The 27,625-nt window shown below is 31.8% G+C and overlaps 2 protein-coding genes across 3 annotated transcripts in view; one reads left to right on the forward strand and one right to left on the reverse strand.

The window, feature by feature from the left end:
* The window catches only part of LOC143068035 (transcription initiation factor IIE subunit beta-like), a 210,152-nt gene that overhangs the window by 173,097 nt on the left and 9,430 nt on the right, over window positions 1-27,625 (forward strand). The gene's annotated exons all lie outside the window — the stretch shown is intronic.
* LOC143068020 (uncharacterized) lies at window positions 1,055-26,902 on the reverse strand. 2 transcript variants are annotated; one of them, XM_076241770.1, is made up of 21 exons: window positions 26,648-26,902; window positions 26,207-26,387; window positions 24,639-24,705; window positions 22,605-22,680; window positions 22,272-22,367; window positions 19,565-19,640; window positions 19,186-19,369; window positions 13,976-14,042; window positions 13,684-13,750; window positions 12,369-12,446; window positions 11,989-12,087; window positions 9,458-9,560; window positions 8,946-8,999; window positions 8,495-8,562; window positions 7,104-7,288; window positions 5,592-5,648; window positions 4,683-4,743; window positions 4,292-4,420; window positions 2,998-3,105; window positions 2,112-2,186; window positions 1,055-1,223 (listed from the first exon to the last, which is right to left on the reverse strand). In XM_076241770.1, the coding sequence occupies exons 1-21, from the start codon at window positions 26,705-26,707 to the stop codon at window positions 1,138-1,140; spliced, it is 1,977 nt and encodes a 658-aa protein (XP_076097885.1). In that variant the 5' UTR covers window positions 26,708-26,902; the 3' UTR covers window positions 1,055-1,137. The 2 variants fall into 2 exon arrangements, with proteins under 2 accessions (XP_076097885.1, XP_076097877.1); XM_076241762.1 differs by having other exon boundaries at window positions 2,112-2,189; window positions 26,648-26,900.

Raw genomic sequence — 27,625 nt, forward strand, 5'->3', positions numbered from 1 at the left:
GAACCTCGGTAAACTACTGTTGCTTTTATTATTAAACATCTTTTTGGAATATTTAATATTGCATGTTAGAACAACAAAACTCAAGACACCAGATGTATATCAAATGTAAAGTTGGAAAGCATTGGAAAGTAAAAATTCCTTAAAACAGCTGTGTTACACATGTCCTACGTCATTTATGCAAGCGGTACAAAACCTTACTGTTTCAAAATTTACAAACAAATAATTTACAGAAAGTGACAACTTTATTGATAGTTCATGACAACACATAAAACAAATTCAAAACAACACGTTATAATTATATCATGTACCCGATGGTTTTTCAGGAGTTATATTCATAAAAAATGCTCAAAGCCGAATATGTGAAAGTCAAAGATGTAGGAGAACCAAACTGCTGACTGATACGACCAGGAACGTACTGTCTACCAGCAGTGGCAGCGACACACCTGTTGAAAATCATCAAATATAGTAGGCTTATAAATTGTTACGTCAGAAAAAGAAACGCCTGTTTTATTTGGGACTGATAAATTGAATCTACAAGTTTCATTTAGTTAAAGAAAAACAATAACTCGGCAAAAACAAAAGTTTACGAAAGATCACAAAACTAATATTGTTCCCGTAAATTTGTGATGTTTGCGATAATATTGACCAATATGCCGTTGATTTTTGAAATAGGGGTGAATTAAAACTAACTCAATTCTTATTCAAATATGTTGCTTCAAACACAGACGCATTTCGAATTCTAAATAACATGACCATAACCTTCTTTTCCAGGGGTACAATTATAAAAAAGAATGCAGGTTTTTTTTGTACTTTTATAGAAATGATATTGCGTTTTATTCGATGATTGCATATTAAATAAAATAAGAAATAAGTCATCATAAGTGTTATCCTATAACATATGATGCCTTATCTTTTGATATTCGTTACTTGTAATCTTGTCTTGACTGTTATTGGTTGGATGAATTAAAGAGTTGTTGAGGGTGTATTATGACAGTGGTGAACATTGAGGATGTTTACTGATGTCTCTTTTTGTTGTTGTAATTAATGAGCAAGATTTATTTGTAATGTTTTATTCATAATACATTGTTGAACACATACAAAGATAAACACAAATATATTTTGTCTCTTGATATAAATTCACATTTTTGTCTGCATGTCTGCTAACAATTGTTCCATGTCACTAAAAGCGTCTTGCATCTCTGACGATAAATTAGATGATGGAACTGAAAAGTATATATAAATTCTTAAAGGATGCCATTTTCACTTGTTTAGCCTAAAAATCTAGCAAATGATTATAAAAATGTAGAAACAATATATTATATGACAACTACCAATGTAAAACCAGACAGATGACAAAATCATAGTTTTAACCATTATTTGGTATATAATATTTGCTTTTGTTTGAATGAAAAATAATAATTATAAAATGCCTGTACCAAGTCAGGAATATGACGGTTGTTATCCATTCGTTTGATGTATTTGAGCTTTTGATTTTGCCATTTGATTAGGGACCTTCCGTTTTTAATTTTCCTCAGAGTTAACTATTTTTGTGATTTTACTTTTTACTGAAAATCTATAAACGTTTCACCTTTTCTTTTTGACATTCATGCTGCATCATGCAAAAATAAAACAATAAGAATTTTCAAACGGGTTTATAGAGTATTTTGTTATATTGTTACACTACTGTCTTAGTTTATGGGAGGTTGAAGGCTCATTGATACGTTTAACCTTGCCACATTTGCTGTGTCGATCCCAAGACATGAGCGTACAATCCATTGGTTGTCGTCGGTATTTGCCTACAATTAAAGTGTTTTGCTTATTGTTCCAGTATGTCAAGTACATAATTTGTTATCCAACGGCCGTTGATAACTTACTTCATGACCGGGTTCATGACATGGGTATTGCTCATTGAAGAGGGTGAACGGTAATTGTTCACATATTTGTCCTGTTGTTTTCAAGGACACTTGTCTGGCCTTCAATATTTCGATTTCTTTATTCCTATATCAGGTAATTAAAATTTATCTGATTGTTGAAGTCTGAAAACAACATAGATAATCCGTTATTGAACTTCTACTGAAACTCGTTATTAAATGTTACATGTATGGACTTACGTATATCAATTTCTGCTGCTGCCACAAGTACAATGTCTGGATGTTCCACAGACTGGACGAAGCATCGATATTTTCCTACTATAAATTATAATTTGTTTATTGTTAACCCTAATAAAAAATTAATCCTGCAAAATATCAAAATATCATACAAGAGACTCCAAAGATTTTAAGAATGCATTGTTAAATTGGAAGGGGGAAACCTTGATACTGACGAACAGTTGTGCTAAAATATTTCTTTGTATACGACAATATGATGTCATCTTTGTCGGAATTCTTTTTTATCAGTATCAGTAACCTTATACATTTATACTTATTTATATACAGGTATACTTAGTATCCGTGAATAATGATCGATGTAGTCAAATTCTTTAAAGCTAGAACAACCTGTTTGAGTGTGCCAACATAAGGTTTCATAGGATTAACCGTTATTAATCATCATAAGTTTATCAAGCCAGGGATTATCATTCACCAAATTATTCCCAAACTACAAGAAAAATAACAGTAATTGTTTCTTTTTTCGTGTCTGAAATTTTCTAAACAAGGTAATTTAAAAGTTATTACCTACCTTCTGTGTAACCATTTAGATAGCTTAACACGAATATACTGCGCTGTTGTAGTTTTGCAGGCGACGGAGGTGACGGTTACACACAAGAAAAAGTAAATGGAACGAATTTGAAAACGTGAACAAGTAAGATTGTGTTTTTGAAAAATGTTTTGATACGAACAATAAAAAGTTAGGTAGCCAATCTTACATTACTACATAAAAAATACACAAAAGAAGTTCGTGCAAGAAATCTTAACTTCTTTCTCATATTGACAATGAGGTACTTAATATGCATGTTTATTTATAACATATACCAAATATCATCTGATTTAACATAATTACCATTTGATATTGCAACTCCTGTAAATGTTGCAAGAGATTGTTGGTTTTCGTCTAAGGTTTCCAAATGAGTTTCAAATTCCTCTTTCATCTGTCTTTCTGGATTTACACCTGTAATATGAAATTGTGGGTTTTTTTGCTGGCACATTCAAGTCGATATAATGGAATTTTATGCAACTGCAATACAATCGAGAGGTTTAGCTATCGATAAAAACCTTTTTCTATATAAGGAAATGCAGGTACAATGTCAGGTTATGACAGTTGTTCTCCATGCTTTTATTTTTTTTCCATTTGGAAACGGTCTTGCATTTTTCCTTGGAGTTCGGTATCTATTTATTTTACTATTCAATGCTTGTACGTTGACAATAAATTTTCAAGTTGTGTGCGTGTGTAATAACTTTGAAACTAATGTTCACTTCAAAATCTACATACTTGCTTTTATCTTGTTTTATTCATAACATAAAAAAGTGTGTGTAGGTTAGAAATATTCTTTCTTATATTAATATTTCCCCTAATAATCCATTAATGTCTACATAATTGCTTTTACCCTATTTTGTTCATAACATTAAAAACAAGTGCGTGTAAATTAGAAATTTCCACTTATTTTAATATTTCCCCTTTTAAGGAGGCTCGGGCCTATTCGAAGTTTCTGTCAGAAGTCCTGTATTTTTTGTTATTTTAATCTTCCTAGAGAGTGGATCATATTGGTCGAAAAAATAGGGGGTCCCGGACAATTTAAGCTCAGGATATTACTTTTAAAGAGGAATGTAAAAGTGGCCGTTTTTCAATGACATGATAGGGAAAAAAGAAGTGATGACATATTTTTATCGGAATATCAAAAAACCATTCTATGACACTTGGTCCAAAACTGTAATATAAAAAGCTGAAATGTAGCTTCAAAGAATAATCAAATAAAAAACATAGGTCACCGATAAGGGAAAAAAAAATTTTGCCCTAAACTCCAAATTTTGGCGGGAAAATGGTGAAATTGGGTGAAATGTCATTCTGAGTCTTTCACAGATACACGTAATAACGATAATAATTTGTTAGTGACATAAGTACAATAATTTAATATCAATCAAAATATTTAAAAAAAAATAATAGTGAATTTACGATACAAACTTTTTGTGTGTATGGTAATTCATGAGTGAAATTATGCGAAGTCGAATAGTCCCGATCCACCTTAAACCATTAATGATGCAAGAAAATTAATCTAATTAGAGTTTTAGAAACTGAACCATAAGAATTCAGCATTGATTTTAAAAATATACAAAATTCAACGGTCAAGTAAAACTACCTTCGAAAAACAGTTTTAATTTCTCTCTGCATCCAGGGTCTCCTTTTACAACTATGTCTGGAAATATTACAGCCTGTTTGACTGCACATGGAGGTTGATGTTTCCATTTAAGAGATTTTAACTGAAAATCTGGAAAGAAAGGTTACACAAACATTAGTTTCAAAACTTATCACATTTTAAACTGATTCAGAAGGCGAAACAAGTTAATCCTTATTGTATAATATGTGAAGATGATAAAATGTATAAACAGTGTACTTATAATAGTGGAATCTTTGGAATACATTTTTGTAAATATTATATGAAATATGTAAGGTTGTTCAATAATTTGTACGGCTTCAAATTAAAATAGGCGTGCATCACATTTTGTTGTTAAGATTTTTGCACAACTAACCTTTTCTGGCCTCTTTCTCTAATTCAGCCTTCACTATTCTTTGGTGATTTTCATCTGGTATCTATCAAAACATTATCATATATGCTTGGAAAGAAAGCTAAGATATATCAAAAATATCATATCCGATTCCAACTTTTCATAAAATGCCTTCCAATCAAATTTTCAAATCCGCTTTGTTTTGTATACAGCAAATCTATTTGCTATTAACACAAATTGAAACTCTTTATCAATCATGAAATGATAATGAATTTTAATAAATACCAAATTGTAACTTATCGACTTTGGAGTTGGTATTTTTGTTCTATAATCTTTATTAGTATCCATAAAAAAAGGCATTTTGCTGTTTCATACACATCAGGCTTTTGAGAAAGATTGATGCCTTCTGATATATACTCAGTACACTCATGTACCAGATGAGAGTGATTTCCATTCACATAATAGTAATACATTGTGTTGAAGAAATAATTAATGGGGACTTGAATTTATACTGATTTTACCACGGTTTGGCCCTTTATGCTAAATATTTTACCATGAGCGACAGCATGTTTGATGCAAATCCTCAGAGCCTTTCTATTCAACTTTAAATGTGATTCGATAATGCTCATGTGACTATCCGAATTATTTCTTCATGTTAAAGAGGTAATAAGTAGAACAGAACGTTTTTAAATTGGATTGTAAGTATTCGCACCAAATTCACTAAGCACGATTCGTGCTTCTTAAATAACCATTAACTATGCTCGTGACCAAAATAAAGTTAATCAGTTTAAATATAAATCGGTTGTAATATCAATTTTGCCTGATTTCTTTCGTACAGTTTCATAACTTAAACATAGTCTCACAATCAAAATATTTCATTTATATTATTTTAAATTGTAAAAATTTCCCCATTACAAACATTTCTATACTTACAATCTTTTTCAGATCATCTTCATATATTAAGAGCAATTTTGTGTGTGTGTTATATCCCTGAAAGTATGATATACTGCAGTAATAAAGCGATATATATATATATATATGTTCCGGACCATATGAGTATTTGGACCATACGCGTATGGTCATGACCATATGGGTATATACTCATATGGTCGGGGTAATTAACACTCTGTTACAGTTTACTTTTAATACTTCTAAACTCTTGATATCAAAAAGACGCTATCATATAGGTAATTTTATTATTATATTATAATAAAAAGATAAGCTAAATAAAAATTAGAAGTTTCACCTAGTAAATTTTACTTACTTGTCAAAACTATAATAAACACATTTTATACTTATGGTCATTACCGATGGTCATTACCGATGGTCAATATCGATTTGTTATTACGAGTGAATGGCAATATTTCGACTTAAAAAATAACTTTTAAAAATGTCTTAATGAACTGAACAACATTACACAATTAGAAGTAACTGGAAAGTAACATAGTTTATTTAAGTGGTTTGTGAATATGATGTATTGCAGTCACGTTATGACATTTGAGATCTAGAGCTTCTTTTGAAAAAACACCGTAGACATATTGGAACGGCCCAAGACCTCGGTGTCACTGTACGCAGAGCTACAAAAAGGCTAGCTTTTCACTCGCAAATAAAAAGTGTAAATGAAAAGGATCGTGCACAACCAAGACTTGCAATTGCAAAAAAAAAAACTATCATCGGATACCGTATTGAAGTAAATGTCACCCAAGCCTACATGTAAGAATGTAATTAACGATGAAAACTAACTATGGCATCAATGTTTAATTTTTACGTAGTATTTGTATTATAAAAATATTACATTGTCATGTTACCATCAGTTTGTTTTAGATAAGGTTTTTGTATTATTGAAACTTTTATAATGTAATTTAAAACAAATATATACCTATATGGTCAGGCCCGTTAATAACCAAACGAGTATTATACTCATATGGTCCGACCATACGCGTACGGTCGGACCATATGAGTATACGCATATGGTCATGACCATACGCGTATGGTCCAAATACTCATATGGTCCGGAACATGTACATTGTACTTGTTCAACTTCATGTAAGCCAGAGCGATATTGAATTCGTGTGGTATTATCATGCTGTCATCGTTATACAGAGAAAAAAAATCACGTACTTTCCCATTTTAATTAACTTTGAGAACTATAGATAAAATATATATAAATATCATTCCAACTGAGTGATGAAGAAAATAAGGAATTGTGTATGTGTAAAATACGGATCTTTACGCTTCCGCTTAGGTAGTGTAAAAAATTATATTAACGGAGGAGTCGTTGGCATCTAAATATAGATTAATAAATGACACCTTACTCAATTTATAAAAATCTATCATTTACAATCTTTGGTTTGTGATTCTGCATCTAAAACATACTGTAAAGTTCATCCCTTCTTACAATTTTGCACTTCTTGGTTTGACTTTCAAACATTTCAATTTAACTACCTGAATAATAAATTGTTCTGCATAATCAACCATGTCTAGTTCCGTAAAAAATGTTAATATTCTATCATCAGCACCGTGTAAACCTAATCCTTGGAAACATGTGCAACTTCCACCGAAATTTTCTAGTAAATGATATCTCCAGTACCGAGAACTAGCGGTAAAATCTTTAAATGTCTGTGGAACACCTAAAAATTACAAAATATTCTTTTCAAATTATGATAATTATAAAATGTTTAATCTCGGATTGTACCAAAATGAGAACTAAAGAAGCTTCGATTATTTATCAGCAAAATACAAAAAAAAATAAATAAAAAAAGTTTTTACTTTTATTTTTATGGATGGTTCATACTTCCTTGAACCTAAATAGCTTGTGTCCCAAGTTTCATAAATTTCAATGAAGGATTGATATCTTAAACCATTGCTTGTTATGTATCTAACTGATACTGCGAAATGTAAGTTCATGTAACAGTAAAATACAGAGAAAAAAATATTTAAAGGAATTGGTTTCCATATGCCTTCTCTTGGTTACGAAGAAACGTCTGTCCAAGGTAATTAACTATTTTGTATATTCCATTGAGGTTTAACAAAGTCATTAAAGTTTACTTAAAGAAAGAAAAACATAAAAACAGACTTAATCTGAATTTTGACGACATGACGACGCAACGAAACCGATGAAGACGACGGAATATAAAATCGCTTGATCAAGCTTTCGATAACTATTTACACCACTGGGTCGATGCCACTGCTGGTGGACGTTTCGTCCCCGAGGGTATCGCCAGCCCAGTAGTCTGCACTTCGGTGTTAACATGAATATCAATTATATGGTCATTTTAATAAATTTCCTGTTATAAAAATTTGATTGTTTTCGAAAAATTAAGGATTTTCTTATCCCAGGAATAGATTACCTTAGCCGTATTTGGCCAAACTATTTTGGAATTTTGGGTACTCAATGCTCTTCAACTTTGTACGTGTTTGGCTTTCAAATTATTTTGATCTGAGCGTCACTGACGAGTCTTATGTAGAAGAAACACGCGTCTGGCGTATTGAATTATAATCCTGGTACCTTTGATAACTATTTCGCATCTTTGGTCGGTCGCATTAAACACAAGACAACAATTATGTTTAACTCTTAAACGTTGACGCTAAACCGCTGAACATAATTATGTGTGGTAATACACAGTTTATATATGTAACATTAAATAAATATACCACTGAACACTCAACCTTTCATATGTAAAAAAAAATCCAAGAGCAGGATTTCATAATAGTTTACTAAAAGATGACTTTGGATAAACAAAAACAAAATATACAATTTATTCATTCACGATCAATATCAGTATATAATCCAAATGGAAATGTTTAAAATTGAAGTTTTAACTGGTGACATTTACCATTGTCTTTTGGATTTTTGCTCCCTATTCTTTTACATACAAAACAGCCAACAGTTGTCCATGGTCCTCTGAAATAATAATACGTTGCTGCCAGATAAAGAAAATACTTTAAGTTTTCATGAAATCAGAGAGATAGTAATCATCTAAAGAAAAAGCTTATGCGAAATATGAAATTTATAAATTCAGGTAGAAAAATGTATATAGTTTCATAATTTTATTACTAATAAATAATACGCCAGTTTATATATATTTGGCTTTCAAATATTCGGTTTCCTCGTTCCTGCTGAAGGTAAATACAGAGAAGCGCTTCGGACGCATGAAATTTATAACATGCGGTTTTTTAATTTATTAAATTAGTAAATTTATTTGACTAAATGTCCTTGGCCTGGAGAAATATTTGAGAAATTTTACTCTTAAAGGTGAATATCATGGTATCAAATACATTACTTACTGAACAGTTGGTCCTTTTTGAAGTTCAAATCTTTTAACCATTTGCTTACTGTCCCTAATAAACATGATAACAATGTATGAAGTCATTTTCAATGTGTTTTATCGTTTGATTGTGGACTTTCCGATAGGATTTTCCTCTGAGTTCAGTATTTTTGTGATTTTACTTTTTTTTCAAAATATTGTTCGTTATTTTGTGCATGTAAAATTTATAAATCAAACGTTTGCTTAATTGCTAGCTGGTTAGAAGGTTTTTGTTTTCTTTATAACAGTAAAGTTTCTATATCATCTGAAATCATGTTTTATTTTCTGACACTATAAGACTATGTTAATATTTTTATAAAAAAATTACAAGTAAAAGTTCCCAAAAGACATAATATCAAATGTATCCCCATAATCATTGTTTATCAAGTTAATAAATGCAAAATAAACTCGATCCTACCCTTTTCACCCTTTATATCATCTCATTATTTTGAAATGGATTTATAGCAACAATTAAAACAAATTTTTACCAACCATCCATATATCGTTATTCCCGTCAATGTATGTTCTGTTTGTAAGTCTAATACTGTCCACACATATTCTGATGACTCTATCACCCAAAATGTCTGTAAATTGCCTGATAAAAAATTAATGCTTGGTATACTTTGAACGTCTTCATCTGGTGTCTAATCAAAACAATGTGTATCAGTTTTCTTTCCAGATAGGCGAAAGATACCAGAGGGACATTCAAAATCATAAGTCGATAACAAACCGATAAGGCCATGGTTAAAAAAAGTCAAACAGACAAAACAGACAAACAAAAGTACACCAAACACAATAGAAAAAACCTACCACGGAGCAACAAGAACCCCACCAAAACACGGGGGTGATTTCAGGTGCTTCGGAAATATGAGCAGATCCTGCTCCACATGTGGCACCCGTCGTGATTCTCGTGTCAGTACAAACCCGGTGATAAGTATAATTTGGTAATTCCCATTCGGATGAAGTGGACAAGATTGTAGTTACGACATTAGAAACATATCCGTTATCATCTGTGAAACGGATATTCAATAACGGTCAAACACTTCTGTAAAACTTACGAAGAGATAATTTGAACTTAATCAATTTGAACTCTTGTCTAAATGCTTCCCTGTGAACAGCAACCCTCTATCAAGTAAATCATGATAGGAAATGCAATCCATGGAATCTCGTATCAATTTTTTCTTCAAAAGAAAATGTGTTTAACTTCAATGTAACAAACAAACATATTTATCACAATAAGATTGTAAACGATTCGTTCCTGTTTTAAGCTATGTTGTGAGCATACAATACAGTTCCAGGGGAGGTAATGACGTTGCTAACGTAAAAAAAATTTTCGCGACGTCAAAAAAAAACTGATCATAGATACCAGGATAAAAAAAATATCCCCGGCTTAGTATATTTCTAGGATTTGGATTGGTTAACGCACGTCGTTACAAAATCCATAGCTCCTGAGTGTTGCTAACCCATATCCCCAGACGTTGATACCCATTACATCGGGGAAATTCACGCGCGTTTTCCTTAGTTCCATGGTTGCTCCTTGTGAAATATCGAATTCTGCATGTAAATTATTCATGATGCCTATATAATTAGATACTTAATCCACTAATGATTTTATCTTATTATGTCGATATTTTTGCACTCATTTTAGGAAATGCATCACTATTCTGCTGCATTGTCAATGACTGGGACTACTGACCTAGCTATGCAAATGACCCACGTTGACGTCACACCGTCTATGATGTAATTCTCACAACTCTGAGCGCCAAATTCGACCCATTCCACTTTCTCTGTCTTTAATTAAAAACGTCTTATATTTGTCTACCTGTAGGGTTCTACCAAAGGAAGTACCCTACACTCTGTTGAAAATATGTCAAATTAAAATCCCAAATTTCAATAAAAGATATTTAAAAAATGAAAAAAACGTTACTGTCACGTTAAACTTTGTGGTAGAATTTCTTTAAAAATCGCCGATTTAGACTAAGACCAGGGATAAATTCGTTATCTACGTTCATATCCGTAATAATGGATATTTTAACACCCTTCAGTACCCTGTACACCCTTCGGCTGCGCCTCAGAGTATACTTGGATACTTCAGGGTGTAAAAATATCTTTTTTTTTAACACTCTAATTGATTCTTTATTGCACATATTGCTGTTTAACAATTAAACTTGGTGTACAGCATTTCATCAAGTTTCCCTGTTAAATTACCACTGAATACCCAGGGATAATATTCAGTAAAATTAACTAATAAATTACATTGGTTTAATTAACACATTAAACTATTATTATATTTGTTACAAATAGTCTTTGCTACTTCACAAAAAGTATTTTCAGATATATTCAAAAAAAATATCTACACAATAATTTTTTTACGGAAATTGATCATTCATCCGGAATGACTTTTGGGGTGTAAAAATATCTACGGATATGAACGTAGATAACTTATATATTGAAGATTGTTTTTACCTATTTTCATGAACAAGTCAATTATTCATTTTTCATTTGACAAATAAACAGCATAAATTTTTAAAATGACGTTTTTTCTACATTCATGAACATTTGATAAATTTAAGTTAATTCTAAACAAAAAATCTCATAAAATTATGGAATACTTATATAAACGAGAAGCTATAAATAATTTAACAAAAAACAGCCTGTGTTTATCTATTAAAACAAAAAAGTTGTGCATTTCTGTCGGAAGGAAAAATACGTCCACAAATCTGAAATTTGAGCAAATGTCTGAAATTTCGACCTCATTCTAATGAAAAAGTAGCGCATGAAGGTATATTTTTTTTACATATTTGATTTAAGCAGCTAAAAAAAAGCCTATTAGCAAATTTTCATAAAAATTTCAATATGGAATCGTATGCCCTTAATAAGTGATATGTCCTTAATAAGTGATATGTCCTTAATAAGTGATATTACGAAATCTGTCTGTACATCATTACGCTTTGAATGAAAACAAATTAGTTCTGATAATCATACAATTTCACTAAGGTAACTTATATTCATGTGCAAATTACCGTCAAAAATATTTGTATTTGGATGTTCAGCTGTACAACTGTTACAAAATGATGTTGAATTTTGTGTCCATTCTGTTCTAGAAGGGAGTAAGGGATAATCTGGAAAAGTAAATGAAATTAATAAAACAAATTGCCGTGATTTTAAATGAATATAACCGAAGCTGTTTTTCTTAAATTCTGGAGAGGATCTGAAATCTTTAATCTGTTCAATTTTTTTTAAATAAAAATGAATTAAAAATTGTTTTCACATACCTTAAAAGAACATATTGCTTGCAAATATATTTTATAATTTACATTGGCAGCTACCAGCAAAGAGTTAAATCATGGTAAATGTTAAAAAGACCCTGAATTTGCATTAAAGAAATAAAACTTTCAAGTACCAGTTATGTGCTTCGTTGGTGAATATGATATGCCTGCATTCCGAAATCGAGGTGTAAGAGATTGTCTTTTTGAACGATCTACAATAGAAAAAAATATCGGCTTACATGTAATATTTTCTAGGAAATTCCCAATGGAAAATGCAAGAGCAAAAAGTCATCACCCCTGCAAACCCGGAGAAATAAAGGACTCCAGTGTTTGACACGTTCTCTGTGAGGACGCTTCTTAATATAAGCTCACAACAAGAAATGCTCTGTAATTAATCATCATGAAAAATATAATTATAATAAATTCGAGATACCATATAATGTTTTCATTAAATCATAATTTAACAAGACGAGAACTGTAGACTGTAGAAATTATTTTGGTTTGAAATATTTCTTTGGAATGATTAGTCAACGTATCATCCAAAATTATTGTTTTCTACTTGTTTAAAATGATGACGCTTACACTATTGATGCTCAAGCTTTTGCATTTGGAGTAAAAAGATTCCCTCAGTTTGTGTTTGTTGCCTTTGATCTGTCTCTTCTTAATCATATTGTACGATTTTGGGCATAGGTAAACCTACTGCCGCCTTTATTTTGAGATCAACAATTAAAGTCATGTTAAATAATGAATTCAAACAGACCTTACATAATGCGAATACTACATCAAGAAAATTGAAAATATTCCTTAAAATTGAATAAAACAGTATAATCACTATTTCACATTGACAGATACAACATTAAACTTAAACGTTATATTTAATATTCAATTAACAAAAAATCCTAGAAAACGAATAGACCGGTACGCGTTAGTTTAAAAACATAGATGTAGGAAATATATAGATTTCGGGACATTGTGTTATGCAGAACACATATAAAATTGGTGAAAGGAAAAATATTTAGATATTTTATGTACGTGACTTATATAAATGCAGGAAAGATGAATATATTTTTTTAATATAAGGGTAATAAGGTTCTGAAAAGTTTTTCATGAAAACTGATAGATGTCAAGTATATGACAAATGACAATAATATATTTGCTTAGATATTCTAATAGCGGCAATCGCATTATAATGTTCTAATTGAAAATGTAAAAATTCCTGTACGAGAACTAATCTCACCAAAACATTCTTAGGCTTTGGAGTTTCAAATCATAAATGTTTATGCAATATAAAGACACACAGTTGTTAATGTCTGTGTCATTTTGGTCTTTTGTGGATAGTTGTCTCATTGGCAATCATACCACATCTTCTTCTTTATACACAAACACTAACACAAATACAACGGGATATTGAATAGTATACAAGTGTGTACGTATATAAAAAAAACTTACCTTTGAATAATTCAAGAAATTTTGTACTTAAATTCGGTGGCAAGGCTTCTGCAATTTTCAATGGCGTCTGAAAAGTACATTTCGACACTTTCATAAAATATTAAAGTCGTATAGTACTTATATCTAACTTTATAATTTGTCTTTTTATTACAATTAGTCACGAATGCCGTTGTAAGTAATATACAAAATATAATCCGGTATGTTAAATGTTTTATTTTTTTAATTCAGAAGAGGAACCAAGAATATTAGATCACCAGATTAAAGATCATCAAAATGAGTTTATGAAACTTACTTCAGATTTTGGGTTTTGCAATAAAGGACTAGCACCATATTCTATCAGATTTTCTGCTGCGTCATATCTGCAATTTCAATAGTAAACTGAATGGCATTTTTTACATATCTACATTGATACTAAATAGGCATAAGTATTCTGCTTTTTGTGCCACTGGTCTAATAAAGTACGGAACTTATTAAAATGTTGGATTTACAAATTTGACTTTTTTGTAATACAGGAAAAATCAAAACAATCATATAAATCTATAATTGCAATTCAAACATGGATTTTAAAAATCTACAACAACAATATGTTACGTCAATTGCTTCAATTTCTTCAATCATAACCAACACTTTATTACAACATCAAAGTTTTTTGCTTCACTATATTTTTCATTCTTAATTGAAAGATCGACGACTCCTTAACATTATAGAGTATTGTCTTCTAAAAACAATCTCTAAATGCAGATAATAGTTGTTTGGTCTTGGTTAAAATATATCCTACTTTGTAAAGAATTCCATCATAAAACAAAATTACATGGTAGATATTGTCGAAATGATGAATCCGTTGATCAACAACATATTTTGATGAATTTGTTGTTTTATGCTGTTGTTATTTTAGTAAAAGCCATCTTAATTTTGTAAAATCCTTTATTTAATATCGATATCAAAATATTGACGATGTGCTATCATATCTACACCTTCCAATTGTATTGCATCACTCTGATTCTTCTTATAAACAAAAATTTATCAACATATATTGTTATTTAAGGCTCAAAAAGTATATATCTGAGTCTATCATCTTGTTGCTGAATAAAAAACTGGCTTAAAATTTTGAAAATAAAAGATGGAATAAAGGATGTTCGCTCTTCCTATTGCCCAAGATTTGCCAGATATTCGGAATCCTCTAGTTTTATCGGTGTTGTATAACTATCAAATCCCTCTTACTTTTCTTTTCATACTTTTATTACACATAGTTTAAAAAAAAAAGACAAATTAGAAAATGCTATGAATTCCTTGTTTTTTCATATTTCTTAAAAGAAAAAGAAAAAAACTAGATGTGTCAAAGCGACACGAATGGCCCCGTCCTCAATAGTTGAAAAATCTTCAATTTCAATATCACATGTGGACACAAACATGATGGTAGTCTCACATATAAAAATTCAGCTCAAAATCAATCTGGAGGCGTATAGAAAAAAAATCTGTATAACTATGATTTTCAATAATTTATCAAAGTCTAAAGCCCGTAATTTCAACAAAAATTACCGGAGCGAAACGAAACTTAAACTTGATCTGTAACTCACCATGGTTAACTTACATAACAAAAATCAGCTCAAAATATGTAGGCGTATCGAAAAAAAACTGTATAACTGTGATTTTTAACAATTTCTCAAAGTCCAAAGCCCGTAATTTCAACACAAATTAGCGGAGCGAAATGAAACTTGAACTTGATCTGTAACTCATCATGCTTAACTATCATACCAAAAATCAGCCCAATATCTGAAGGCGTTTAGAAAAAAAGTCTGTATAACTGTGATTTTCAACAATTTCTTTAAGTCCAAAGCCCGTAATTTCGGCAAAAATCAGTGGAGCGGAACGAAACTTAAACTTGATCTAACTCACATACCAAAAATGAGCCCAATACCTGAAAGCGTTTAGAAAAAACTCCGTATAATGGTGTGTTGCGGAATGACGGAATGACGGAATTTCGGAATTTCTGATTTACGAAATTTCGGAATTACGGAATTTCGGACAAGGGTAAAACTTCGTTGCAGGGGCCATAAAAAGTTAAATGTATGACATGTCTAGAGAGAATAATTTCCTCGCCAGATTTTTAATGGCTTCTATCTCAAAAAACAAGCATACGAAGACTTATTCTTTTTCTGCTTTTTTAGTTCCTATATTCATATTGTATCAATTTGTAAAAGTCTTTTAAAAAGTCTGTTATATTAAAACAGAGTAGTAAACCCGAACAAAACCTAGAATGATCTAGGTGCCCCGGAAGGAAAAGCAGATCCTGATACACAATTGGCAACCGTCGTATTGCTCATATTAGTATAAATTCGGTAAACTGTCTTAGTCGGTAGGTCACAATCGGGGGAAAAGAGACGGAATTGTAGATTTGACATTTGAAACATATCTGCTATCATTTTTAAAACGGCTATGCCATAACAGTCAATCAAATCGTCCGTAACATTCACGAAAGGTTAGCTTTTGTTTTGATAGAATTTTTGTGAGCAGCAACCCTCTAGCAAGGAAATCATGATAGGAAAACAAGCCCTGGAATATCGTATCAACTGAGATATGTATATCCGTATGCAGACGTGCTGGAATGTTGCTACATAGAAATGGCAAGTTCAGAATTTAGAAGCTGAAATCATCACTTTTGCTTTCGACCGACCCTCATTGTCAATTGCAATGTGGAAATCAAGATATGAGGCAGACTTAACTGTATCTACTGTATCTTTTTATTATAAGTTCTATGGAATAGATGCGTTGATCATAGTCACCAGACTTCAAATTATTTAGTAAGAAAACATCATCTACAATGTATATAGCGGAAAGTAAAGTTAAACTATATTGCAACTTCTTTTCTTTCATCCTTAGAAGTTCCTCTATAGAATTAGCCTCATGTGAATAAAGAAACAAGTCGGAAAAAAGTGGAGCACAGTTGGTAATCATGGGAATGTCGATTGTTTGTTGGAAGACACATCCTCTGAACGTATCAATGAAATTTTAAAGTGTCAATATGTATCAGCAGTTACAATATACAGGATGATGTTCAATATCAAGTGTTACTACAGTTTGTCCAAATCACGAATGCTACCAGTCTTCTCATTCCTTGGATCGAACATTGAGTTCAGCGTTGTGTAAGGCTGTGTCAGTCCTGACGCAAAGCTAGTGTTAATTTAGCTAGATTCTAAACTGGAAGTTCTCTCTCACATACACATCGATTAATTAATGTTTCAGACAGGATCGATTGAGTTCAGATCTAGTCTCAATGGAATGGTCATAAAGGTCTGTCGGTGTAAGTAGCCGATAACTGCATGGGCACGGTGAGGTATGGTGTTATCATTTATAAATATTGGTCGAAATGATGCACTACGGCTTTTTGTAGGATTTCTCTCAGCTTTTGCTTTTGGCAGTTAAGGTTGTCTAGTAATGTGGTGAACTTAAACTTTCAGTCATATGAAACACAACCTATAACAGTATACGCTGTCTCCTGTATGTTCTATTATTTTCTTCTTATGCAGTATAATGATCTTGCCATATCCGAACTCGTCCATCAATCACATGCAACAGAGAGAGACCTTTGTAAGACCAGTATACTTTAGCCATTATTCCAAGTTCCATCGTCGATGGGAATGGCATCTTGCCAAACGGGCAGCCATGTGTCTGTTAGAAAGCAACGTTTTAATATATGGTCTACTGGGTCGATACGATATCTAACTTTTCTCTGACGAGTTCTGCTCGACAATGCACGGTGCTGCAACCACTGACTAACAAAGTATTGTGCGAGACCGGGTTTCTTCTAACAAGTCTTCCTAAAGCAGCATCTTCTCGATCCGTCGGTCAGGGGTCCTTAACAACATTTGTAAGTAGTTTCTTCTGTATAAAACAACTAATGATTGTGGGATGATGTCACATCTACCTATGTCTCAGCGACATCTACCAGCATGTCTCATCCCAAAAATGTGTCTTCTTTTCTCATTGAGATTAAGGTGGACCCATGACTCTAATTTCACGTCTGGCGTACTAAATTATAATCCTGGTACCTTTGATAACTATTTACATCCCTGGGTCGCTGCCACTGCTGGTGGACGTTTCGTCCCCGAGGGTATCACCAGCCCAGTAGTCAACACTTTAGTGTTCAGTGTTGTCATGAATATCAATGATGTGGTCATTTTTATAAATTTCCTATTTACAAAACTTTGAATTTTTCGAAAAACTAAGGATTTTCTTATCCCAGGCATATATTACCTTAGCCGTATTTGGCACAACTTTTTGGAATTTTGGATCCTCAATGCTCTTCAACTTTGTACTTGTTTGGCTTTATAAATATTTTGATATGAGCGTCACTGATGAGTCTTATGTAGACGAAACGCGCGTCTGTCGTACTTAATTATAATCCTGGTACCTTTGATAACTATTTACACCACTGGGTCGATGCCACTGCTGGTGGACGTTTCGTCCCCGAGGGTATCACCAGCCCAGTAGTCAACACTTTGGTGTTGACATAAAAATCATGGTGATTTTCATGATAAATTTTCTGTTTCAAAACTTTGAATTTTTCGAAAAACTAAGGATTTTCTTATCCCATGAATAGATTACCTTAGCCGTATTTGGCACAACTTTTGGGAATTTTGGGTCATCATTGCTCTTCAACTTTGTACTTGTTTGGCTTTATAACTATTTTGATTTGAGCGTCACCAATGAGTCTTATGTAGACGAAACGCGCGTCTAGCGTACTAAATTATAGTGCTGGTACCTTTGATAACTATTTACACAACTGGGTCGATGCCACTGCTGGTGGACGTTTCGTCCCCGATGGTATCACCAGCCCAGTAGTCAACACTTCAGTGTTGACGTGAATATCAATAATGTGGTAATTTTTACAAATTTCCTGTTTACAAAACTTTGAATTTTTCGAAAAACTAAGGATTTTCTTATCCCAGGCATAGATTACCTTAGCCGTATTTGGCACAACTTTTTAGAATTTTGGGTCCCCAATGCTCTTCAACTTTGTACTTGTTTGGCTTTATAAATATTTTGATATTTAAAAAAAAAAATATTTTGATATGAGCGTCACTAATGAGTCTTATGTAGACGAATCGCGCGTCTGGCGTGCTAAATTATAATCCTGGTACCTTTGATAACTATATTCGCGTTATTCAAATTGTAAATCTGTATAAGTGATAACAATTTGCAAACGTGGTATCAATAGTGAGTTTTCTCTAAGTTGTCAATATACAATTATATAATGAACGTGCAAGTTACGATTTTTAACAGAAGACAACAATCGACGTGATAGAAGTAGAATATCAAAAAAGCTAAACATTATCAATAATTATTTTATTTCGCTGGGAAATTCTGCTAGTCATATGTTCAAGGTGGTGCGATACTTTTTCAAATGCGTATAATTATCAGAATTTAATTCAAAGCTGTACATCTCATAGATTTTAAAATAAGCTATAATAAATTAATAATCATCGTTTCAATAGACCTTACCTCAAAAATCTAGTGGCTTCATGTAGAGGTCCAGTTTCTTTTATGTCGTTTATGCAGTTGGCATTTACTCCATAGTCTAATAATAAATGAACAACCTCTGTGTATCCTCTTAGAGCTGCTTCAATAATGGCTGATGTGTTAGAACTGAGTGACGAATCATGGTCCAATAATACAGAAACAGCGTCTGCAATCAAGCAAATGAATTATATTGACTGTTTTGTTTGTTATGGTTTGTGTTTAATTGTTCTTGTTAATTTTTTTAGGGGGGATGGATGCAAATAGTAATACTTCGAAATATTTTTTTTTCAATACTTTATATAAATACTTTTAAATACTTGAAAGATTGTTAAAAGCAATTATTTATTCGGCAATTACATACCTTTTTTACCGTACATAGCAGCTACGTCTAGTGGTGTACTTTTGTTCTTATTTTTCAAAAATACGTTTGCTGAATACTGAATAAAAAATAGAACATAAAAGTTAATTATAGAGAATAGAAAATACAATGTTAATATTCTATAAAATTTTACCATCACTGCATGCATAGAAATAGCGAGTAAAATAATTTGAGGAAGTACACACAACATCATGGTCGGATCAAAATACATACAAGACTGTACAGAAACCTAAAGATAGATCAACACTTCGCCGAGGTGAGGTCAAGTTAAATGGAAAATGGGCAGTTCCTAAATAAAGCAAGTGGCATATTTCGTGTTGTTTGTTACAAGCTTAAGTTAAAAAAATCAAATGATAACGCTGAATCGGTCGTCAGAGGTTAAGACTACGGAACTCTGGCTGCGAAAAATTCGTTTTCATGTAATTCGTGTTATTCTCTTGCAAATATTTTCTGTAATCACGTCATGTCAGCGTCCATTACACCTAACATGATATAAATTGGTTTAAATAATAGTTTATATAATATCAGGCACATACGTATAACCAATTAGGATTCATAGAGAAGCATTTTCGCTATTTTACGAATTTTTCTTTTCATCTTGCTGACTGATAATTTTTCTTTCTCAGCGGAGTCGAGTGATATGGAAATTATCGCTAGAAACTAAGGGAACACGTGCCGTTGTCAAGGAAATTAACAACGTCTTCATAGGTAAAAAAGCGATAAACAGATTATTATTGGTCATTTCGCCGTACCGACTCAATCGAGAAAATCAATCTCGTTGAGATAACCAACGATAATCTATAAATATCGGTCCTTTAAATATATCTCATTAGAATATTGACAAACAGTTACGAGTACTTTTTCGAATTATGCCCTGTCACATTGTTTATGTATATTAAAATTATTTAATGCAACTTAAATTGGATAATTTTGCTTGGAAGAAAAAGAAAAACAAGAGGATATAACTTAAACAGTAAACCAGATAAAATACAAGAAACCATCCAGAACCCTCTTGTGAAGTTTTTTTTATTCGTAACTTTTAAATAGAAAAGCGCTTCGGACGAATTTAATTTCAGCGAAGGCACCGTGTTGAAGACCGTACTTTGACCTATAATGGTTTACTATTACAAAGTGTCACTTGGATGAGAGAGTTGTCTCTTTGGCACTCATACCACATCTTCTAATATCTAATGTGTTTATTTTTCATAATTTTCAAGTTATTTATTTTTTTATCTATAGTTTCATTACATGTTGGTAAACAGTCATTTTTTTAAACGTGATATTTAAAGCATGAATTCAGACTTAACTGATCGCAATGCACTAAATTTGATATTCCAATTATAACATTTTAGTAAGTATTATATATCGAAGACACTTTAAACATCCTGTAATACTATCCTTGCATTGTCACTTCCTGATACTCATATTTAAAGGCGTCACGTTAAAATTACTGAATTTAGCAATAACTTTAATATAAGCCTGATATATGATTTTGTTCTCAACTGTGAGAAAAATTCAGCTTTATAGCAGCCCATCACGTCTCATCCTATGAATAATAATATATACATTCGAACATATCTTTAAATCAAAAATACATTATTCTAAAGATTAATGTAAAATTTGGTGCATTGAATTGTATTTCTTATTTTCTTACGCTTTTTTCTAAAAGTTTGAAGAAATTCTAAAGGCAACTACAAACCATGGAGTTTGCTTTGATTTAAAGTCATATGAAACTAAAAAAAAAGTTGAATATGTTTAGGTACTTGAATGGCTACGTTTTACTATAAAACAAGTGAAGTTGAACATTCTTTTAAAGAACATCTTTTAAATTATCAAATTCTTAAAAAAAGGTATCCATATTGAATTATTATCCGCCCAATCTGGTTTTTTAGCTAGCTAAACCTCTCGCTTGTATGACAGTCTCATAAAATTCCTTTATATTGACAACGATGTATGAACAAAACAAACAGACAAAATAGGTACAAATTTCAAAAAGAGGGGTACAGCAGTCAACATTATGTTATAATCTTAATTACTATAAAAACAAACAAGGAAGGCAACAAAGAAACTCAAAAAGGCACACAGGCAATACAACAAAAAAACTATTGGTTCATATCTGGTTAGTTCCGTTTTATATTTGTTTTTTATGTCTGTTTTACGAATAAAACCTTTATACAGGAGCAAGAAAGGGTGTACATTTAGAAAAACAATTGTCTTTTTGGTTTTGAGTAAAGAATCATTGATTTAATTCTTGAATGTGAATAACGTTTAATATTTCAAAAATTAACTAAAAATAAAAGTGTATTAAGTATTTACGAACGATCACGTTTGAGAATTTTCAAATGAATTTTCAAATGTTTTATCGTTGAGAAGCTTTTAAAAGAGAATAGTTTGCCCGAGTATCAACAATAGCGAAGGTATCGATAATAATAATAGAAATAACAAGGTTTGTTGAAACGATGCAAGCTTGGAATTTGCTAGAAGACGTCTACAATTTCCTTTTTAAATACCGACCTGTCTGGTAAAATTCACCTCAGAAGCCCTCTGAAGGTAAAAGTTTTGAAATTTTTTTTACTTAAAGATAAGTCCTCATGAATTTTTTTTTAATATAGCACTATTGCCTCTCGCGTTTGTGCTGAGTTTATATTTATTAATATGTTATTTGTAATTCCATTGTATTAATGATTACCTTTAACAATTTCAGCATTATCATGACACGTCTTTCTTTTTCACTCTGGCAGGCCACGTGCAAAGGAGTGTTCCCATCACTGTTCTGTTTGTTAACCTGGTGGAAAAATATTAAGGCAGTTGATTATAAATATAGATAAAATTGAGAATGGAAATGGGGAGTCTGTCAAAGAGACAACAACCCGACCATAGAGCAGAGTCGGGTAGAATTTATATATTTTTGTTAATATGAGTGTTAAATGTTGGATATGTGACAACATTATATAAACAAGCTTAAACGGGAATAATAAATGATGTGATTAAAATTTATTTTCAAGAGTAGAAGATTGAATACCTGTGAATTATTCTTGAGCAGTATTTCCACGAGGTCAGCCCTCCCAGCAAAAACAGCATAGTGTAAAGGTGTATTTCTAAAATGATAAATACTTAAAAACTGTATATTCATAATAACTACCTTCTATGATATGCAGGATACGATTGTATTCATTGTTAAACTTGATAAATAAATATAAGTATGTGTAACTATAATGTTGTCGTTGAAGCTGATTTTTAACATTGCCGTACAAGCGAGAGGTTTGGCTAGCCACAAAACCAGGTTCACCCCGTCATTTTTTGTTAAAATGTCCTGTACCAAGTCATAAATATGACAGTTGCTATCAAATAGTTCGTTTCTATATATGTTGGCGTTTGGTTTTGATGTTTTGTTTTGGTTTTTTTTTGGGGGGGGGGGATTTGTAGCAGTTCAGTGTTTCTGTTGTTCCGGTTTTTTTTCCTCTTAGAGCTGAGGTGTTTCCCTCGGTTTTGGTTTGTGATCCGGATTTGTTTTCGCTTAATCGATCGATCGCGATTTATGACTTGAACAGCTGTATACTACTTTTGTCTTTATTGATTGTCATATGTAACCTCTATAAGTCCGTATATTTAGAACATTCGCAAGCAACTTTCATTTGAGATGACGTCAATTTTGTTTGATATTACCTACTCTATAACAGTTCTTTTCAGTTATAATTATATGTGTCAGTTTATCTGATTTGTTTTCTACGTTTGTTATATATTCCTTCAGCAATCTTTTTGACAAATATGTCTCAATAGACCTTTGTACACTTTCTGATGCTTTTGAGTTTTCGGTATTATCCTCTGGATTTATATTTGTTTCCTTTCCATTGTGTGGCCGATTGACCGATAATTTACTATATTTATGATCTCAAGTTGGACCATGTTGAATATTTTAGAGATAACATACGTCCTTCATAGCTTACTAAACACGATGCATATTAATTATATAAAGAAATACAAAAATTATGGCAGTGTTTCTAGTATACTTGTCTCATGAGAGAGAACAAAAGTAGGTTGTAATCAGATAACTGACATGAAAGGGGGAAAAAGAAATACATGCCCTTGGAATAAAAATAGTTCAACCACAAAACGTAAAGAAAGGAAAAATGAGGTTTCTTTTAAACAGAACATTCAAAAATAAATATAGTAGGAAGTATCAATGGCAAGAATTTACATACTATATACATGCCATTGATAATATTTTCTACTATAGTATGTCCGTAAGCAAAATATATTTGCGGAAGTGGGTCAAAATATTTGGGAACAAGAATGTGTCCACAGTACACGGATGCCCCACTCGCACTATCATTTTCCATGTTTTATGGACTTTGAAATTGGTTAAATATCTAATTTGGCATTAAAATTAGAAAGATTATACTATAGGGAACATGTGTACTAAGTTTCAAGTTGATTGGACTTCAATTTCATCAAAAACTACCTTGACCAAAAACTTTAACCTGAAGCGGGACGAACGAACGAACGGAGCCACAGACCAGAAAACATAATGCCCCTCTACTATCGTAGGTGGGGCATAAAAAGATATACATGATGTAACATTCAATAGATATACTGGAAAATGATAGCATGTCACAGGAACAGTGCTTATGTTGTTGTACCCTTTTCGGATAAAAATGTACCTTTTGGAACATTTAAGAGTGAAATATTAGCTGAAAACGAAACAATGCATCAAACATTCTAATAAAAGGTGTTTTCTGAATCTAATATTTCAATAAATATCTCGTTCAATGCCAAATGTTTGGAAAGACACATACATAACTTGGTATGCTTTTCCGCCCGATACTGAGAATTTTGACAAAAATTTTGACCAGATCATAATCAGACAACGAATTTCCTGTTTGAATGGATTTTTTTATAAGCGCAACTCTGACAAAATCGTGGACCATCCAAAGTCAGTGTTTAAGTACTGCAATGTTCTAAGCCGTAAAAATGTACGTTTTTCCCATACAAATTATTATTATTTATCTAAAACAGTCAGAAACCTTTGGGAGCGAATAAGTAACAAGAGACTTACCCTTTTTGATCAGCAATATTTACATCAGCACAGTGAAAGATGAGAGTATCGGTAACATCTTTGTTTTCTGAAATTAATAAAAACAAGAATGTGTCCCTAGTACACGGATGCCCCATCCACACTATCATTTGCTATGTTCAATTGACTGTGTGAAAATAGGGGAAATTTTCTTAAAATTAGAAAGATCATATCATAGAAAACATGTGTACTAAGTTTATTGGACTTCAACTTCATCAAAAACTACCTCGACCAAAATCTTTAACCTGAAGCTGGACAGACAGACAGACGGACGAACGGACGAACGAACGAACGGACACACAGACCAGAAAACATAATGCCTATAAATGGGACACCAAAAAAAAAAATACAAGAATATCTTACAGAGGTTTTGTAATATAGTTTAATGTTTTTCATTCAATTGAAATACTATATATCGCGCAAAATGAAAGTATTATTCATTTGTTATTGCAATTTTTGTTATTTCAATTGCAATGGTATCGATTAATTGCTGGTTGCTTTATATCCAGTGGAAAATAGTTCATACATGTTCAGGTGAACTAAATAACAATAAAAACAATAAGTGGGTCGTTTAATAGATGAAGTCCGGAATGAATTTCAAAGAAACTTGGAATTTCAGTGGAAAATGAGGGAATGATTGGTAAAGGACAACTTGTGTCAAACAACAGGACACACGCGGACCCTCAAAGATTTTTTTCACGTGTTCTTAACGTGCGCAGATAGTAGCACACTTTCTGAAGGATGCATCGGATTTAACGTCCTTTCTTTAATTAAAAATGGGATTTCATTTGATATGTTACTTGTCTAAGGCTTAGGGCAATTAAGGGGAAAATGATATAATAAGATGCCATGAATACAGTTTATATATTATTATAAGCTGTATGTAGTCATTTATTGTGAAAAATGTAGACTGTCATGCAGTCTAAATTTGTAATTTCAGCTTATCATGAAAGCCAGAACTAAACAGTAAATATGTTAGAAATTGAAGCCAAATGTTTGCATGACAAACTTTCTTGTTGGCTTGTTTATGTATCCATACCAATCTTAATTTTACATCAAGTTTGTGAAAATTCAGAGGCCTTTTTGAAAAATTCGTATAAAAAGATCTATTCATGTGTTTCGAAATTTGATGTTGAACATAAAAATCATACAAACACTGGAGTCATTCATAAGTAAATGAAAAAATATATATATATTTATACTATACATTCAATAACTACGTTCCAAAGTTGACTTCCTTCATATGAGTATAGGTTAAACAAAAGACCAACCCGTTTCCAGAAAATGAAATATAACTTTTTTCTATTGGTATCTCCACTTATAAAATGTGTCAAGCTGATAAAATAACGTAAATAGTTGTAGTTTTAGTCACCTGCAGGAAAAGAAATATCTTTTTTTTTTTATAATTTTGCTATCAGAACTTAAACACTGCGCTTGTTAGAAAGAATAGGGGAATGGCATGCTTTCTGTTGTTTAGTCATTACACTTCTATGTAAATATAAGACACATAAATAGTATAAACGAACAGTATTTGTTTAGAAAATAGTTACCATTGAGTATAGCAATAATAAGTGGTGTATATCCAGTTTCTTTTTCGGTACAGTTTATATTTATGTGATCCAACTGCATTCGAATTCTACCTCCAGGTGAGGATGGTGATTTTGGTAACTTTGGATCCTCCCGTGAAATTCGGCGAATGTTATAAGTTGGTGTTTCAGGCACAAGGAGTTTCTACAAATATGTACATATTCATAAGGTTTTAGTGGTATATAAAAGGGTTCTAACTATCATATAGTGTTTATGTGTATTAAAACTTTCATTAAAACAAGGTGACCAGATCTATAATAAACGTCGTGATTACAATATACTTTTTATTTATATCTAATTTTACTTGTACTACCTGGACGATTGACACAAATATGTAAAATAATCACATACCAAACTCAACATGCTGACAACATGTCATTTACCATAAATACGTCTTCACTTACCTGTAATTTTTGTTGGTCATTGTTATTTACAGCTTTGATCAATTCAGTTTCCTTCCCCATATTGTTTAGAAATAATAATCAAATTAAATGCATTTCACCTTTTTCACCTGCGTTGAGCAATGCGGAAGTTTTGATCGAAGTGTGTATATATGAAATATACCAGTATCTTATATATTGTCACATGGGGCCGGTGATTCGAACCATAAATCATGAAAGTGGAGTGAAACGAACCTATGATACGTGTGTAAAAAATAAGACATCTATATAATTGTAAATTTCGTAGTATCTGCGCATAATAATGATCAATAATGTTATCTAAGGAAGTAATCTTTATACAGGCTACGATAATGAGGGCTTTGTCTAAATTTGTATCAACAAAAATTCTATTTTTAAGATTTAAAACTTCTACAACTGTATGAATCCCCATCGGACTTATGTGTCCCTTCTCTGTATCGTATCATGAGTAAACCTATCTTGAATAATATAATCTGCCGTGAAGATCAAGAAAAAGCATCTGAAGGAAAGATTGAATTTGTACTTAAAATCGTGTATTTGACTGATAAATCACTCTGTACGCTAAAAAAATATCCGGAAGTCGCGATTTTCGAAGCGATGATTTCCAACTGGCTAACAGGACGGTTTTGCCTACGGTAACTTTCTCATCATTTGTTTACTCCTATATCTACAAAGCGGTTTGAAAATCTCCAAGGTATATATAGCATCACAAATATGAGTTACTGTAACAAAAACATGCATTAGAATATAAAATATACGTGCGTATCACATCAAATTAACTTGGTAGAAAAAAGTGAAATCGATGGACAATTTTGCTCTCGTAGTACAAAGGAAATCATCTTTTATTGCAAATATTTGCATCAGTTTACAGTTAAATATATACTGTTTCAATATTCTTTTCGTATTTAAGTATAATATTCGTATTTCCCATAAAAAAAATATGTTTTCTTTGAGGATCCCAAA

This window comes from Mytilus galloprovincialis, chromosome 1, assembly GCF_965363235.1.
Source record: "Mytilus galloprovincialis chromosome 1, xbMytGall1.hap1.1, whole genome shotgun sequence".
NCBI classification, from domain to species: domain Eukaryota; kingdom Metazoa; phylum Mollusca; class Bivalvia; order Mytilida; family Mytilidae; genus Mytilus; species Mytilus galloprovincialis.

Excerpts from the sequence above, each read along its gene's own strand:
- LOC143068020 (XM_076241762.1), bottom strand. The coding sequence starts at position 26,707 with ATGGGGAAGGAAACTGAATTGATCAAAGCTGTAAATAACAATGACCAA. Across the intron at positions 22,368-22,604 it reads TGCTCAAGAATAATTCACAG|GTTAACAAACAGAACAGTGA; the intron begins GTATTCAATCTT and ends TTTTTCCACCAG. Across the intron at positions 4,744-5,591 it reads AAGATGATCTGAAAAAGATT|ATACCAGATGAAAATCACCA; the intron begins GTAAGTATAGAA and ends ATGTTTTGATAG.